The 17934-nt window shown below is 38.6% G+C and overlaps 1 protein-coding gene across 2 annotated transcripts in view; it reads left to right on the top strand.

Moving 5' to 3' along the window:
• LOC101857336 overlaps positions 1 to 17023 on the top strand; it is a 45653-nt gene extending 28630 nt beyond the window's left edge. For both annotated transcript variants that reach the window (XM_035969745.1, XM_005098264.3), the window contains 9 exons: positions 316 to 401; positions 3153 to 3171; positions 6969 to 7045; positions 8628 to 8765; positions 9788 to 9991; positions 11062 to 11165; positions 14065 to 14188; positions 14993 to 15153; positions 16943 to 17023. In XM_035969745.1, the coding sequence (XP_035825638.1) occupies positions 316 to 401; positions 3153 to 3171; positions 6969 to 7045; positions 8628 to 8765; positions 9788 to 9991; positions 11062 to 11165; positions 14065 to 14188; positions 14993 to 15153; positions 16943 to 17015 (986 nt within the window). In that variant the 3' untranslated portion in view covers positions 17016 to 17023. The remainder of the gene's footprint in view (positions 1 to 315; positions 402 to 3152; positions 3172 to 6968; positions 7046 to 8627; positions 8766 to 9787; positions 9992 to 11061; positions 11166 to 14064; positions 14189 to 14992; positions 15154 to 16942) is intronic.
• The last annotated feature ends 911 nt before the right edge of the window (positions 17024 to 17934 follow it).

The raw sequence follows: 17934 nt of genomic DNA, 5'->3' as shown, positions 1-17934 counted from the left end.
AATGTGCTATTTCCATAACGCTCGAATCGGAGAAGTAACTCATTTTTTCAGCACGCTTCACATAAGCATTTGTGTGTGTGTTTGTGTGTGCTTGTGTTTGTATGTGTGTGTGTTTGTGTTTGTTTGTGTGTGAGTGTGTGTGCGCGCGCGCATGCGTGAATGAGCACGCACATGTGTGCATGCATGCGTGCGTGCATGGGTGGGTGCATGTGTGGGTGCATGTGTGCATGTGCGCATGTGCGCATGCACGCAAACTTTTTTTATTAAAATGTGTACTTTTCCTACTTTCTTTCTGTTATATTCTGTTTACTGCAGTTGCTGATGAGACTGAAGGGCATGCCAGTGAGCTGTACCCTGTGCTGACGGATAAGTACCGGAGACCCTCCACAGACTATGAAGTGGTGTGCCATTGTTCTTTTTTTCTCTTATCCAAGTAGTGTACACTTAAATTTGTTTCTTTCAAGTTTTTAGAAAATAGTTATAAGCTATATGTGAGGCATCGTGATAAAATCAGGCGCTTGTCAAAATATTGAAATCGAAGAAAAGGGCATTTTTCCATCAGTTTGGCAATTTTTATCAAAATTTTGTTGTTTAGCTAAACACCTTTTTTGTTCTTAAGAAAGCACATTTCCATGGGAATTTTATTGTAAAACCTTGTTTAAAGGCACAAAATATGTAATTTTCAGTTTTGAAGGACTCTTCAGCTATTGAAGTTACCTAACTTTGGTTTCCATTTTCTCTCTAATTTAACTACTGAAACCAGGCTTCTTCAATTGCGAATATTTCAACCTTTATTTATGCAAGATGGATATTTTATTCATTGAAAGCAAGGCAAATGAATAAGCTTTCAGATGATGCCAATAACTCAACATGCCCAAAAATGGACAAGCCCCTGAGTCCACCACGTTGTGACACAAATGTCGTCCTTTGAAAGTTACTTTAACTTTAACACTGACATCTCTTTCCTAGGCCTAGTATGTCACTGTGTTTTGATGGCTATTTTCTGTAAAGTAAATGTATATTCAAGTCTATTTGGGAAAGAATACACATCAAGCATCAGGGTCTAGAGATTAGGTTGTCTGGCTCATAATCAGAAGATCATGAGTTGGAATCCTGTCGGGAACTTAATGTTTTGTGTTTGGGAAGGGCACTTTACATGTATTTTCCTCACCTAACCCAAGTGAGAATGGGTACCTGGCTTTAAACTGTGAAAGATCTTGTCAGTTTGTTAGTGTTTGAATGCTTTGTCAGTTGTTTTTACTGTATGCTTTTTGAAAAACCTTGTTGTAAGCTGAAAGCCTCATTTTGCATTTGAAAAAGCTATCAAAGTAGGATTTTATGATTTCACAGACTGGGGCTACTGAGATAATGATAGTTGTAGAGTGCATAGAACATGCTGCAGAGCATGGACAAGCATTATATAAATGGATATATTTTATATTTTATGTGGGGGGTTTTTCACCTGAAGATACTTTGTTGGAAATTTTTGTATGGATAAACACCCCCCTCCCCACCTCTGTCCCCATTCTTCCTTGTACGGTTTGATGATCCCTTGATGTTTTAGGTTTTGATGTCTGGGCATACATGTTTCCTCTATTTTTTTTCTGTCCTATTTGAATGTATCCTCTTGTCCTAGCATGTGTGTGGTTGGTGGGTACTCTAATGTGGTTTGCTCCTTCATCCCTGTCAAACATTCATTTTCCTTTTCTCCCGTTTTTTGTGTCCGTCTTGTAACACCTTTAATTTTCGGCACTTATAATATGACTTTATTGTGTTGCAAGTGCTGTAAAACTCTTACCAAAACTAAAGTCCTTACATGTAACTGCTGTGTTTGTGTGTACCTAGCTCTGTTACTAGAGTGAACACATCTGTACTCTGGGACCCTTGCTGTATCAAAACATTTGTGAGGCAATGTGGTGAAATCAGGCGCTTGTCAAAATGATGAAATCCAAGAAATCTGTATTTATATTGTTTTTGGGCAATTAAAAAAAAAAGTTCTTTTTTAGGCTCAGCACCTTTTATGTCCATTTAGGAACACATTTATGTGTGGATTTAGCTGAAAATGTTGATTAAAGGCACAAAAAATGTAAATTTGCAGTTTCTGTCGACTTTGAATCTTTGGAAGTCAGAAAACTTTGCAGATATTTTCTCACTAATTTTACCCCTGAAACCATGCAACACTCATCTTCTTCACTTGCAAATATCTCGACTTCTATTCAAGATAGATGGGTATTTTTTAAAATTGAATACAAGCCAAATGAACAAGCTGTAACACTTTCCACTCACACAGTGGGCACATCACCTGTCCCCACGGACCAGGATGCAGATGACTACACCTGTGTCTCGGCAAAAATAAACCCATCAATTTGCAATTTTCAGCATATTGAGAAAGTTGAACGTGATGACCACATGTTCACCAAAAAAGGAATTAGAATCGGAACTGAAGACATTAGATTTAGCACACTCATCACCCAAATTCTCATTATGCTGTAAGTGTTGAGCAGCACTCATGCCAGGTCTACATAATAATTTTGAAAAAATTACTACAATTGTTGTAAACAAACTAATTTTTTTAGTTCAAAGGCCACACAAACCATTCAGAAAGGAAATTATAACAAGTGCGCATGTCAAAAAGGAGATCATTGCTACAACGTTTTTGTTGCAATATCACACTGTCGCCGATCGCCATCCTGTGAGAGAAAAGGACATCTTCTTACCGTCGCCATCAGTGTCCTGAGGGGGCAAAGTGTTAAGATGATACCAATAACCCCACATGTGGAAAAATTGACGAGTACTTGATTCCACCAAGTGGTAACATTTCTTTTTCTTAAAAGGGTAAGTTTGTGCAATTGTCCACTGACAACAACTTATTCTCGCAATGTTCAATGTACTTTAAAAGAAATTTCACTCTCTAAAATTCCTAGAAATGTGAATGATGTAGCAAAAAATGCATTTTGCACTGTACAGCCTTGACCTTTTAAAGAGAAAGAATATTATAGGGCTTATGGAACTCGGGACTTTAGAAAGTGGAAGTTACAGTTGGGATCACATTATAAGCTGAATACTTTGTACCATACAAATATATATTTAGTATATATTTAGTTATATAGCGCATATGTTATTGATATCTGTTTGATTTTGGTCTTTTTCAGGGTATGAACAGACCCCCAGGTGAGAAGCGTAATCATTTTTTTTTTCTTGCAAATTTGTCCCATCTTTACATTCTTACTACAATTGCTTCTCTGATGTCTGTATTTTTTGGGTTTTTTTGATGAGGTATCTTAAATTCTTTGTTGTCACCTTGAGCCCTGCTCCCCTTTGCCTACAGGACTTGTACATCTCACCTTCTGTGTATCAACAGTTATGTCTATCCCATTATACTCTCAATAGTGCGTTCAGTGCACAGAAGGGTAAAGGTAGTTGTGTTTTGGCATGCATTCGAGTCCAACAGGTTGAGTCTCTGAGCTTTGACTGCAGTCCATATCTGTTTCTTTTTTCATTGACTTTGAGTATGAATGTGTTTATGTCCAGTCTTAGATATGTTAACCCTTTTGCTGCCAGGACATCTAAAAACCACTACAAAAGAGCCTAACACTGTTGCTGGCTAAAGAAGTGAAGGGGTTAATATACAAATGGAAGGGAAGACCGGTTCTTGATTTATTTGTTTGGAGGCACAAGGTGACATTAGTTTCTTGATATAATAATGTTCAAGTGATAGTAATAGTACAGAGTAGGCAAGGTAAAAATGTACTTTTTTATCTATATACTTCTACGAATGAACTTTACTTTACTTTTCCGATCCAGCGGCCATTTGGGTTCTAGCCCTTCGGTCTGTCAATATGGCAAAGAATTGACAGGTTTTAATCAGCTGTTTCCGATGTCTGGGGAGGCAGGTAGGTAGGTGCTACGCAGGTCACAAAGTGCTGGGCAGTTAAAGAGGTGGTGTGGTACTGTTTCATCCTGGCAGTCGCACAACGGGCAGTCGGGTGGGGTATCCTTGCGGATCCTATTAAGGTAGGAGTTTAGTGGTATGTGTTGTGTTCGCAGGCGAAATATCGTGACTTGTTCTCTTCTACTCAGGGAATTTATTGCATCTTTAGAGTTGGGGACTGTCATGTGTGCAAATACAGTTCTTCCAGTTTTGCCCATTGCCCATCCATTCAGCCACTGTTCCCTGGTGTTGCATTTGATGATGTTCTTGGCTGTCTGTTGTGATACTGGGTTGTGAGGTTGTGTCTGTGATGCTCCCTTCTTGACAAGGGTGTCTGCTCTGTCGTTTCCTGGGATGTTGCTGTGGCCAGGTATCCACTGTAGTGTCAGGTCGACGGCATAGGTCTGTATGAACGTATTGATTATTTGAGCCACGGATAGGCAGGCTGGGCTTTCGAAATTCATGTTTTCCAGAGCTTGGAGTACTGACTTTCCGTCTGTGAAGATAATAGTGTTCTTGATTTTGTTTGGATGTATTATGAAAATGTTGGTCAGGTGTAGGATTGCTGCTTCAATGGCGATTGCCTCAGCCTCGTAATTTGTACAAGAAGTACCACATGCATCAAATAGCTCTTCACATGTTTTGTCAGGATGTTCAATTCTTACCCCAAAGCCTGCGTTTATAGTTCCCTTGAAGGCTGACCCGTCTGTATAAATATGAATTGAATCACTAGGGCAGGAGTCAATTGTCTTCAGAGCTGTTGTCTTCAGTTCTACTGGGTCACATTCCTTTTTCTTCTACGAATGAAAAAACTGACATCTGTTGTAAATGTGGATAGAGTAGGTGAAGTATGACCTTTGGATACATTTTTATAAAGTACATGCGTCACGACGTGGTGGAATCAGGCTCTCGTCAGTTTGTAGGCATATGAAGTTGCTTGTATCATCTTAAAGCTTGTTCTTTTGCCTTGCTTTTGATGAAAAAATACGCTTCTATCTTTAATAGAAGTCGAGTTATATGTTTATAAATGAGGTTCGGGTCACTTGGTAGAGAGGTAAAATTAGCGAGAAAATTGCCGTCAAAGTTAGGAGACTTCCAAAACTTGAGAGTCCTTGGAAACTGTATATTTACCTTTTTTGTGCCTTTGAACTTTTGAAAAAGTGAAATCCACATAAATATATATTTGTGTCCCTGCCGGTCAATGTTCCCTACATGTTTACGCTACCTTATTATACGTTTGCAATAGCACCACAAACACACGAGAGCACACACAAACACACACACACACACACACACACACACACACACACACACGTACACACGCACACACACACACACACACACACACACACACACACGTACACACGCACACACACATACACACACATACAAACACACTAACAAACATACACACACATGCACATAGACCGCCTCGGTGGCCTGTTGGTAAGGAGTCCACTCTGAGAGATCTAGAGGAAGGTCAATTAATATTTTAAAAGCACTAAAACACAAGAAAAACGATTTTTTCAAGTCAATCCAAGTGAAAAACTGAAAAATCAACAGACGATAACAGCTATGAGGGCACGCCCACACAGTCAGCTGTTGAAGTGAGCTAGAAGTTACCGTTTTTACTCCGTTTTACCAATCAAAGTTATTTACATTTCAGACCATTCATGCTCGAAAAGGGGTCAAAATCTAAAAATAGTTGCGAATGAAAAACGTTGGAGCAAAGATTTTCCGCTGGAGAATCTTTGGTTGAAGCAAAGGTGGCCATGAGGTAATGGTTCTAAAAATAGTCTCACAACTACACACTAGCTAGGTCCAAATTCCTTTATCTCGTCACCCAAGCTCGCAACAAACCACACACACCTCCAAAATAAATCAAAATAAAATATTTATATTCAATTAAAGTTGTTTATTTTATCTTAAATCCACCAGAAGACTTCAAACTTTCTATATATCAAAAAAAGAAAAATTTCACAGAAAGTCAATTTTTTGCCTTTCGAGGCTCATAGCTGATAATAGCACAGTGCGTCTTACGGCTGATATTGAGCGGGGCAGACAGATTATTAAAAAAGACATAAGTGTTTAGCTAAAAAACGAAATATCAATAAAAATTCTCCAACGGGTAGAGAAGTGCTGTTTTTTTTCATTATATTATCTTGACGAGCTTCTGGTTTCACAACGATGCCTCACACATAGAGAGAGAACATTTGACTTTTGACCACGAACATGCACACCCAAACCCAATAAAATTGTTAAGTTTTCTGTCAACTTGGCATTTGTTAGTTGATTATACATATAATCAATAATCTCATGCAAGAAAAACATATATGTGCATGCTCAAATTGCCTTTTGGAAGGAAACTATTGTGTCATCTGTCACACGGGACACCGTCTAGATAGCCAAGCATTTGGTTGTTTTCTCGCGAAAGGTTGATAAAAACTATTCCAAAACTTGTCAGTTAAGGTGGAGCACACTTTTCTCTTGTAAATAGAAGCAATGTTGGTGCTGAATAACCTTACTAAGAAATGGGAACATTTTGTCACCTTTTGACCTGGGCTCATATGAACAGACTGGTCATGTTTCTGTTTTATTTCATCTTTTATATTTGTTTTTTTTATCTTTCTCCTTCTGCTAGGTGTCATTTGATTGTTTTCTGTTGCCCTTGTCATTATGAATATTTTGTTATTGGCAAACTGTAAACTTTAGAAAAAGCTGTCAAAGTTTCGGAATCTTTTCAAAGTAAGAAAGAAAAAGCTCTCACAATTCTAATGTGGGTACACAAAATCATCAAAAGTTTGTAGAAATAACTGATCAGATTAATGCACCACTGCTTAAGTTTTGAAATCTCTTTACATAATGTGCTTTGTAAGCCGAAAAGCCACCTTCAGCATTTGAGAAAGCTATCAAAGTATGATTTTATGACCTCACAGATTGTTTTATTTTTTTAGGATTGTATCAGTCCATATGTTAACGTAGCCTAATCTCTCTCTCCCCCCCCCCCCCCCCCCACCATATTTATATCTCAATCCAGATTTCTACATTCCAACAGTAGTGCCCATTAAGAAGGATATTGTGTCAGTATCTGACAGAATATCCCGCTGCACTTTGGTAAGACTAACTAATGTGAAGTTGTTTTCTCTCAGAGTACTCTATTTTTGCGCAAAATTTAAAATGTCTTCTTACAAGCAGAAAATGTTTTTCAAAAGCTACAGGAATGACCCTTACATGTTTTGTGTAGAAAGTTTTAAAAAAGTAATTTTTTAAAAATATATATATATACCTATGTACTTTTTAAAATGATATTCTGCAATGTTTCCAAGATGTTTTCATCTGAGCAATGTTTGTAGAAATAAAATACTCAGTCTTACAGTTAGTTCATGTACTGTTCTGATACTGTGTGTTTGCAGTGGGTTTATCTTTTTTTGGCAGTTATGTTGTTTAGTAAGCTTTTACGGCGCTTGCAACTGCATAAGGTCATATGAACGCCAAGGGATGGATGTCAACAGAGAAGTCCAAACGGGGACTCAGGCTTACTCTGCTCACCTCTCTAGCCTCAACAGCACAAGTCTGCTTCGACTTTCAAGGCACTCTGGAAATAGCAGTTCACAACATATACAAAAAAAGTAGAGGGAAAAAATACGATAATAAGGATGAGGAAAGAAAAAGCGGCTGCTCCCCCTATGTTGTTCCGGCACAGTATTAGCATGACATTGATAAATCAGCCCGTTTACAATTTTACTGTACATAAGAACATGTTGATTCCCCCCCCCCCTTTGAGAATGGTTTTAAGATTCTTCAGTCAGTAGCACTGCCCTAAGGGGGGGGGGGGCTTTGGCAGTTAACATCTCCGCTGCTTAGTGTAAGACTCTGCCATACGTTTCTTTGAAGAAAGAAGACGTATGATGGAGTCTTGCGCTGAGTAGTGACTTTGTTGATTAACAAAAACGGTTTCAAAGGTATTATTGCTTTAACTCTTTATCTCCGGAAAAAGCTGCTCCCAGTGACTCGCGGTCGGAAATACTGTGCCGATGAGCCGCTGACAGTGGGCATATTCCTTTACGACGACTTCGACTTGCCGAAAACAGGTCTCTTATACCGAAAGTTCATTCATTATAGGAAGAACTATCAAAATAGGTTTGCTAGTTTCGATTTAATGACGTTTCTGTCATGTTTAGATTTAACACCAAAAAAGGGCCCTGCCGTAGTGGATTTACCCCCATCGGAGGTAAAGAGTTAAACATTTCTTTGTCACAAGAGTGATGACTTGCATTCCTCTCAAACTTGTTTATATTTTTTTATGATTACTATTGAAATATATATAAAACCAAAACCTTTGCAGAGACAGTAGGTCCAATGTGTTATTAGTTTTACCAGCCGAAACAGTTTCCTTAGGATGCTAAACTCTGAAACTATTCAATGATCGATCACGCAGTAAATTAATCATTTTCTTTTTAGTTGTGTCGTGTCTCCTGGCAAAGTAATAAGTATCAGTTCTGATTTCTGGAATGGAAAATGTTCAGTGACTGACCTCTCCTGACACCACTTTCAATGTTGAGCCCATAAGCGTGGCGCAAACTTCAAAACAGTCTGACATACAAAGAGTTAAATACATATAACTTCATTTGTCACACCAAGCCTAAAAATCAATCAGATTCCATTGTCCTGTAAATAGAATGTATCTTGTCCCCAGGAAGATCAGTATGTTTTCACAGAGAAACTTCTGCACAAATGGCCTTCAGACATGATCGTGAAAATACAGTTGGGCGAAGTGAAAGAAGTCCTGCCAGTGGTACTGGTCTATGAGAATGAAAGAGAATTTCCACATGTGGTGAGTTATGTGCTGTGGTCTGTATATAATTATAATGTACCCTGGAGTAATTCATCTATTCTGGATATTTTAATGTACCCATTAGCAATTTTACGTATTTTGGGTATTATATACCCAGGAACAATTTATCTATTCTGGATGTAATATTCCCATTAGCAATTTTAACTGTTTCAGACATAATGTACCCATTAGCAGTTTAAGCTATATCTGACATCGTATAAGCGTAGTCATTTGCGATTGAGCTACTGTGAATATAATACCAAGAGCGATTCAGCTAACCAAAATGAAGATGGTGGTCATGAGTTACCCTAGTTTGGTTTGCCACTTCGACTTCATCTCAGTGTTATTGCTGTCACAATTTGTTCCTTCTGAAATGTAGCTTTTATTGTACCAGCTGACAGTTAACAACTCTTTTTTTACAGTCTCTCTTAATCCTGTAGTGTAATCAGGTATTACCTGTACCCTTGTGTGCACTGATGATACTCCTCAGCGTGCTGTGATATAAAACTAGCTGTCAATCAGTGCGAGCTAGGTTGTTCAACTGCTGCAAGTTGAGGGGACAGGGCTCAAAGGGTTAATAGATTCTCCTAGTCGGTTTATTCTTATTGGTGCATGATTTCGTCGCTTAACTGTAATTGTAACTTGCCTTAAATATTTTAAGGACTCGTAAGAAATAAACTTGTGAATTAATTCACTCCTCTGTGTTATGCTCAGTCATTTATCCATTCATTTTATTTTCATGAACGCCACGATCTTTCTTTCACTCAAATGCTAATAACTTCACCTTCATATTATTTGTTTTATGATGCTTTTTATAAACACCAGGCAGTTGAATATCTTAGTACCATAGATTAAAATACATAGCACAAATAGTCTAGATTATTAGCCATACCCTTCTATACCGTTTTCACTATATGTCAGGATATAGATTGTTGTCGGAACCATCACAAGCAGTACTGTGATGAGGGATGGCTTAGCGCCTTGTGAAATTCATTGAGCTTTTGCTCTGCATCTCTTTTCAGGAAATTAAGATCCCATCCTCATGCCTTGGGCCTATGTCCAATGTGACCTCTGACCTGAAAATGGGTCAAGAGCTTGGCCCCTATGTCTATTGCTTCCTTCTAGTGGCCCGACTACTGGTCAAGCTGCACACATTATCCTGGGTCATCGGGGATCTCTGTCCAGGAAATACTTATGTAGAGTCTCTTCCCTCAGAGGAAGTCAAGGTGAGTAGACAAAGTTCCATTACTCCCTTGAAAATTGGATGAATGGACAATGTTTAGTCACCAAAGTTGGTTATGCTTGTTCTGCAATGGTCCACATTATGTGACATTGAACGTTGGGGATTTCTGTCCAAGAAGTAAACTCAAGGTCTCTTCTCTGGTCATGGGGAGTAAGCTTTGTTCAGTCTGTTCTTCACAAGGAAGTTGGGTTGGGTAAGCAATGTTTCATCACCTCAGTTAGTAGTGTTTGTTCTGCTGTTGTCTCCATTCAGCCCTGTGAGTCATGGGAGATCTCTGTTTGGAACTACACTTGAAGAGTCTCTTCTCAAATTTAGAGTGAGTAGGCTGTCTTTTCTACATGAGGAAAACAGGGTGAAGAGACGACATTATTTTGTCTCTTTCTTGAAAGTTGCGTGAGTTGGCAATGTTTTGTCACCAGAGTTGGAAGTGTTTGTTTTGCAATTATTATTGTCTACATTCTGGGTTGCTGGGTATCTCTGTCCAGAAAATGTGTTCCTGTAGTCTTTTCCTCCCAGAGAAATACAAGATAAGGGAAAAAGTAATACGTACAGAAATATCTGATGGAAAGAGAAGTAGTAGGTAGACCTACTACATGTATCGACACCCTCAAACATCCGACCTTCCACGTGTTTGTGCTGTAGTTGTCTATATTCTAAACCTTATGATGATCACTTCAAATTGTTCCAGTGTGTGAGCTAGAAAATCAGTTGCAGCGGATGCTTCTCCTGTTGTTGTCTAAACTTTATGATGTCTTGTAATGATAAAATAACTTAATTGTCCCATTTAAAAAAGTTCCTTTATGTTATGTCTCCAAAATACTGTGCTGCAAATGGGTACTTGGCAATGGGCAGAGACCAGAGACAAAGTTATGAAAATGATTTATTTTGATCCCTTACAGTCTAATGCTGTGGAAGTCCTGTGATGTATTCAAATGGAATGAGCAGATGATTGAAGAGATTAGAGATATTGTGGACAGCTGTCAGATGGAAGAGGAGAAGGTCTGTGAGCTTTGAACTGTTATACTCTGTGAAGTTATTTGCTTGTTCTCACAGGTGTATTTCACTTCTCTGACACACCTGAACTATTCTCGTAGCTACACAGAGGGAAACATTCCAGAAGACAAGAATGTTCCAGAAGATTCAGAAGTCTCTGACAGGTATCCATGCTGAAATTATCTCTGTATCTGCCATGTGTATGTGTGCATGAGAGAGAGGGTGTGTGGTGTGTGTGTGTGTGTGTGTGTGTGTGTGTGTGTGTGTGTGTGTGTGTGTGTGTGTGTATTTGTATGAGTGTGTGTTTGTGTGTGTGTATGTGTGGGTGTGTTTGTGTGTGTGTGTATGAGAGAGAGTGTGTGTGTGTGTGTTTGTGTGTGTGTGTGTGTGTGTGTGTGTGTGTGTGTGAGTGTGTGTGTGTGTGTGTGTGTGTGTGTGTTTGAATACACTGATGTGTTCATGTGTATCGCCATGCATGTGTGTAGTTTTCATCTGATAGACAAACAGATAGACTGGTAGGTAGGTACTCACTAAAAAAGCAAGTGTGCATAGAAATCAAATGCTTTATTTGTAGACAATTTTTTCGTAGAGAATCCATTACATTTCTAAACGCCATGCACATCAAAGAAGAAGTCATGGGGATAAACGATTTTTATTGAAGTGTTCATTTTTGCTCAAATAACATCTATCACTAGTTGAACCCTCTCAATTTCCAAATTCATAAAATCAGTACCACATGTGGCCACCTGCAACATTGATGACTGATTAACTGTTTTACATCGTTGATGCATGGAAAAGATAAGTTGTTCGATGAACAGGTGGGGGGTCTGCCGGTAGGTTCTTTCTAGCTTTTGCTCAAGTTCATCTAAGGTTTGGGGCTGGTCAGTTCTCTCTCAGATAAGTCTTAATTGAGGGACATTACATGCGGCAGTGATGCAGGATGCACTGTATTCAGGGGATGAATGCTGCGGATGTGTCAGTCTTGCTTCTGAGTTGTGTTCTGCTCCTTCTTTCCTATAAAAAATCTATCGTCTTTATCTTCCCTCCTTCTTTTTTATGTTTGTCTTGTAACACCTCTAATCTTCGGCGCTTATGTGACCTTATTGTGTTGCAAGTGCCGCAAAACTCTTACTAAAACTAAAACTGATCTGAGGCCTGATTCTTCGAGGTCAATCATTTGTCATTCTAGATACCCTGACATATGCCCACTAATGTCTAGTGCTGTTTCTGTGGTGATTGAGCCTTTGAGCCACATCTCGCCTAGTACTTCCAGCCTGGAGCGTTTTGAACGCTTGCCTTCTATTATTTTCTGACCGACATGGCTTGTTTTTTTGAGGCAGAATTATCACTGTGTTTTATGTTTTTCGACAAAAGCAGACCTAAAGGATATGCAGTTGTGACCGCCGTAGAACCTCTACTAAAACTGAAAAGACCTAAAGGAAGAAAATTGTAGACTCAGTTTCTAAAAACGTTTGCCCACCTTGCTCCATCAGTTTGAAACTCTCTTCACCAACGCTTGAGACATACAACATCTGAGTGTAAATTTAAAATATCTTTAACTCTTTAAGCCCTGAATTTTTTTCACCGTTTCCCAGAGTTTTTTTCTACAGTCACCTAAACCTAGTACACTATGTCTCACTATAACCCCAAAAGCTTGCCTCCGACTTTTAAATAGCGGAAACAAAGACTTCATATGATATCATTTTTATATCAGTAGATTTATGTTCAGTACAATGTTATGTAAATGACTATGTATCCATCTATATATTTTACGAATTGCATTGTGTATATAATTTTATTATGTATTTGTACTATTTGTATGTGCTCATTTCGTAACGATGTGTAAGCGTGCGCGTGCGCGTGTGAAAAGCAAGTAGATGTATGTTTGTGTGTGTGTATGTGTGTGTGCGTGCACGTATGTTTGGCATGCATGTGTGGGCACATGTGTGCGTGAGTGTGTGTGTGTGTTTGTGTATGTGTGTTAGTGTGTGCGTGCGTGCATGCATGCGTGCCTGCGTGCGTGCCCGAATATTGTTCGTACATACATTTATGTAAAGCGCTTAGATCTATAGAAATGATCTTCATTATTAGTATTATAAATATTAGCATAAAAAGCAGTTGAATGAATTAAAAATAGTAGAGTAACCACCCTTGACATACATTTTTTTTCCTAAAACTTGTTCAACTTACAAAAACAACTTACATTAGACTCCATGCAAAATTTGGTGACTGTTGACCTTTAATTAATTTAACTGAGGTTATTTTGCGGGAGTATAATGTAGGGTTTTCATCACTATTCAATCTCTCTTTCTATATTCTCCTTAAGAAAATAATCAGTCAGGAAAGGCCAAATAGCAGCACATTTTTCTTCATCTATGATAATATTCTTCTCCTTCTTGTGCCAGATTTGAATTATATAGGCCTACCGACAATCATGGTTCAATACGCTTTATTCTGCTTGGATGCTCTAAAGAATACCTATATATTGTTCTAGTCTTTACACATTATCCATTCACACAAGTTCTCTTAACTTGATATTGATCTGTGTCTGCCTCTTTCGCTTTCTTCTTTTCCCAGGAGAGCATTAATTTGGGTTATGATGCAGTGGAATCAGGCGCTTGTCAATTTTTGGTCATGAGGAGTTATTGTTGTCTTCTTAAAGCTCGTTCATTTGTCTTGCCGTCAATGAAAAAAAATACCCATTTATCTTAAAAAAGCCAAGATATCCGCAATTTAAGGAGGTGGAGGTCGCCTTGTTTAAAAGGTTAAATTAGAGAGAAAATGGCCTCTTAAGTTTGGTTATTTTCATAGCTTGAGAGCCCGTGGTAACTGAAATCATACATTTTTTGTGCCATTAATCAATGTTTTTCAATAAAATCCGAACAGAAATGTGTTCTTGATTGGATATAAAAGATGTTTAGCCCCCCCCCCCCCCCCCCCCCCAAATTTGATAAAAATAGCCGAACTTGCGGGAAAATGTTAGTTTCTTCAATTTCATTATTTTGAGGAGTGCCTGATTTAACCATGTTGCCTCACATTTCATCCTGCTATATTTTATATCAGGGCTGCCCCTGAGGTGAAGAGGGGAGGTCTCTTCTCCCCGGCAAGTGACGTGTACTGTTTTGGCATTTTCATGCGGGATGTTCTAGCTGTTCATGACAAAGCCAAGGACAAACTGAATGACAGGGTAAATTTTTGTTCTCATATTTTTATCTAGGATTAATGTAGGCCATATTTACCTAAGTCTTTGGTAAAAGCAAATTGCTCACTGCCTAGTTTTACCTTCTGGATAACAAGGTAAATTATTTCACCCCCTTATTTGATTCTAAGGTTTCACTGTATTTTCAGATACGTTCTTGCTGTAAGTAGTTAACTTACAGCTTGGTTGTACAGATTTTCCATGTGAATAATTCATTGATCAGTTCATATTGAGAATTGAAAGTAATTAAGTTTTCAACACAACTGAGCCGTGCTCCTCCTCAGTCTACTGAGCCTTTGTATCTGAGTTCATTTTGATTGACTGTTTGATGTACTCCATTGTATACTAAGGCATGAGTTTGGTGCACAGAAGAGTAAAGGTGTGTGCTAGAGTCGTTTGGGTTGATTGTTAATGCTTTTCCGGTCTGTTTTTCACATGTGGGTGGGCGGAAATAGTTTTGAAGAGTATAGGGAAAAATGGCATTTCTCGCAATTTGAGATTTTGGCCTTTTGTGTCTTTTGATCTGTCATTTAGCTTGTTTCATTTTGTCCACCTATGCTGTTATTATCAGAAACAATTATAGGATCATACAATTTACACATCTCAAACAGTCGTACATGGAAAGAATGATGATCAGCTCAGCCCTATGAAAATTGAACAAGTAAAAGAAGGACGCTATTGTTCAATATTTCTCCTTTTACTTATTCCATTTTTTTTAACCCGAGGTTGTTCAGTTACTTGCTGTAGTATTTAATGAAGTGTTTCCCTGTACTGTCTGAACTGCTTTCTCAGACTGACAATTCTCTGGGTGGAGCCCAAGTGGAATTTGACCAAACAAAAGAAGCAGACCCCAATAGCGGTATAGAGAGTCTTCAAGATCTTATCAAGCAGTGTGATTCCTTCACATCGAGAGATCGTCCTACTGCTGAAGTTATAGTGACAACACTCCAGCAGTGAGTAGGCCTACAATGTTTTTTTCTTTTTTTGTGTGTGTGTGTGTGTGTGTGTGTGTGTGTATTTGTTATTGTGAGCACTTGTAGTGTCACTTTCATATAGTATGGAGAGGGACTGAAGTGCTCTTTGATTAATACAACAGTGCAGTGCTAAGGAAACTTTGCTAGAGGTAAGCTGATGTTCAAGTTTACAAGTTCAAAGTAAATGCCAAGACTCCACCAGAGTGTTTAGTGTGATGGAGATGCACTGAGGCGTTACAAACTTGAAATGTGAATTCAATTGCCAAGCAAGTATGCCTATTTTATCGAGTATTTCTCTCTTCTTGCTGAGTTTCTGCATGTCAAAACTGTTTGTGTAGGTCTTGAAAGTCGAGTTGAAGTAGCCCGCCTACTTAATGAGCTAAATTGTTACAATGGGAATGAAGACATAAACCATTTTAAAAAGAAATCTTTATCAAGTTTTTCCGTAACACATCCTCATAATTATGACCTCATGGATTGCGTTTCTCCTGTTTCAACATTTAACACAAGTCTACAACGTTAGGAAGCCTGACTAGACAAAGTAAGCAGAGTTTGGGCTTCTGCAGTCTTTACTGAATAGTTAATTGACTAAAACCCAGCATGGGACAAATTGCTGGAGTGTTGTAGATGGATGTTTGTGTTTCTGTGTGTGTGTATGTCTGTATGGGTGAGGAATGTCACTGGACTCCATAGTTCATTACGTTGTTCATCATGTTGGTCCCCGGATTTCATGGCTTGTTATATTGGCCCCTGGGATGTATAGTTCAATATTTTGGTTCCTGGGATGTATAGTTCATTATGTTGGTTCCTAAAAGCCACAGTGTGTTATTTCAATTCTTTTTATGCTTTTCATCACCCGTTTTTTTGTCTAGGCTTTACCTACCTCTGAGTTTATTGACCTATTGCCAGTTGCATCGAAAACATCTGATTGGGTTGTGTCATGTCTGAAAATGAAGAGATGCCTGTTAACTATTCTGCACCAGAAATAACGAAGGCAGACGAGCATGTGGAGGCTTAGACTACTTGACACCTTCATTAACTTGCTTAAAACGCATTTTCTAGTAATTGAACAACCTTGAAGACGAACATTGGGTCACTTTAGAAAAGAAACAGTAACTTCTTTTTTCATACAAGTATTTGTCTTATTTATTATCTGAAACTTAAAAAGGAAGGTAATAACAAACACATGCTTTCAAGTAATGCAATAAAGTATGTGTTTTTAATTTTTATAGGATGGTTTGAAATATGCCTCAGCTTTGAATTTGGTCTGCTGGTCGGACGTATGTGAGGCAGCGTGGTGGAATCAGGCTCTCGTCAAAATAATTAAAGTGAAGTAACTTGCATTTTTCTGCAGGTTTGTGGATTTTTATCGACTTTTAGTTTTTTGGCTCTACACCTTTCATGCCCATTAAAGAACTCATTTCTGTGAGGGTTTTTCTGAAAAACGTTGGTTAAAGGCACAAAAAATGTAAATTTTTAGTTACCACGGACTCTTAAGCTAGGGAAATAACTAATCTTTGGCGGCCATTTTCTCACTAATTTTACCTCTGAAAACAGGCGACCCCCACCTCCTTCATTCATAAATATCTCGACTTGTATTCAAGACAAATGGATATTTTTTTCAACCAAATAAAGACAAGTGAACAAGCTTTCAGATGATACCAATAACTCCACATGCCCAAAAATTGACGAGAGCCTGATTCCACCACAATGCCTCACATATGATATGTGTCCTTATTGAGTTAACCATTGATTGTTTACCTTTCAGAGTGCTCACTGAAGAACTGAGCTACAATGTGCCAGAGGCCTCTCCACGGGAGACCCCAGAAAGTGATGTTTAATCTTAGCTATTCCATTCAGTTCTGTTGTACCATGAGCACATTGATTACCTGTGAATACAGAGCGTCTTCAGCTGTGTTTCCCTTTCTTTTGCAGTAAGGGTGAAACATCATTTTGTGAAAAGCTATGATTTCTTAAACAAGCTCTGAAGCTATAGAGGCTGTGATTTGGATATTTAACTCTTTGCGGTCACTTGGCGCATAATAATGCGTTGGTGAAAATGATCCGTTCGGGTCACCTGGTGCAGGTCTGTGCCAGGTCCAAGAAGCACATTGCAGTCACCCTCCTGACTGGGTGACGAGATGGGGTATTTTGTACTGCTGGCTGTGTGACTTTAAATTGTTAAGCAGCAGGGAAGAGAGTTCTTTTTTTTACCTATGCCTCCATAGTTCATTATTTTGGTCCCTGGACTCCATAGTGCATTATGTGACTCATTTATAGGTCCCTGGACTCCATAGTGCATTATGTGACTCATTTATAGGTCCCTGGACTCCATAGTGCATTATGTGACTCATTATAAAGGTCCCTGGACTCCATGGTTTATTTTATTATGTTGGTCCCTGGAATGTATAATTCATTATGTTGATACTAAGACTCCATAGTTCATTATGTTGGTCCTTGGAATGTATAGTTCATTATGTTGGTCCTTGGAATGTATAGTTCATTATGTTGGTCCTTGGAATGTATAGTTCATTATGTTGGTCCCAAAAAGCCACAGTGTTATTTTGATTCTTTTATGCTTTTCATCACCCATTTTCTTTGTCTAGGCTTTACTTATCTCTGAGTTGTTGGCCACATATGCCATTGTGAGCATATTTTTGATAATTTTTCTCCCAACCATGCTGCCTCTGCAAATGATACCCCCCGGGGCAGTGCTACTGATTGAAGTGTCTTTAAGCCTTTCCCAAAGGGGGGACATCA

Source organism: Aplysia californica, unplaced genomic scaffold (assembly GCF_000002075.1).
Source record: "Aplysia californica isolate F4 #8 unplaced genomic scaffold, AplCal3.0 scaffold00177, whole genome shotgun sequence".
In the NCBI taxonomy this organism is placed as follows: Eukaryota; Metazoa; Mollusca; class Gastropoda; order Aplysiida; family Aplysiidae; genus Aplysia; species Aplysia californica.
The sequence above is the reverse complement of the archived record's forward strand: the minus strand, read 5'-3'. Positions and strand labels throughout refer to the sequence as shown.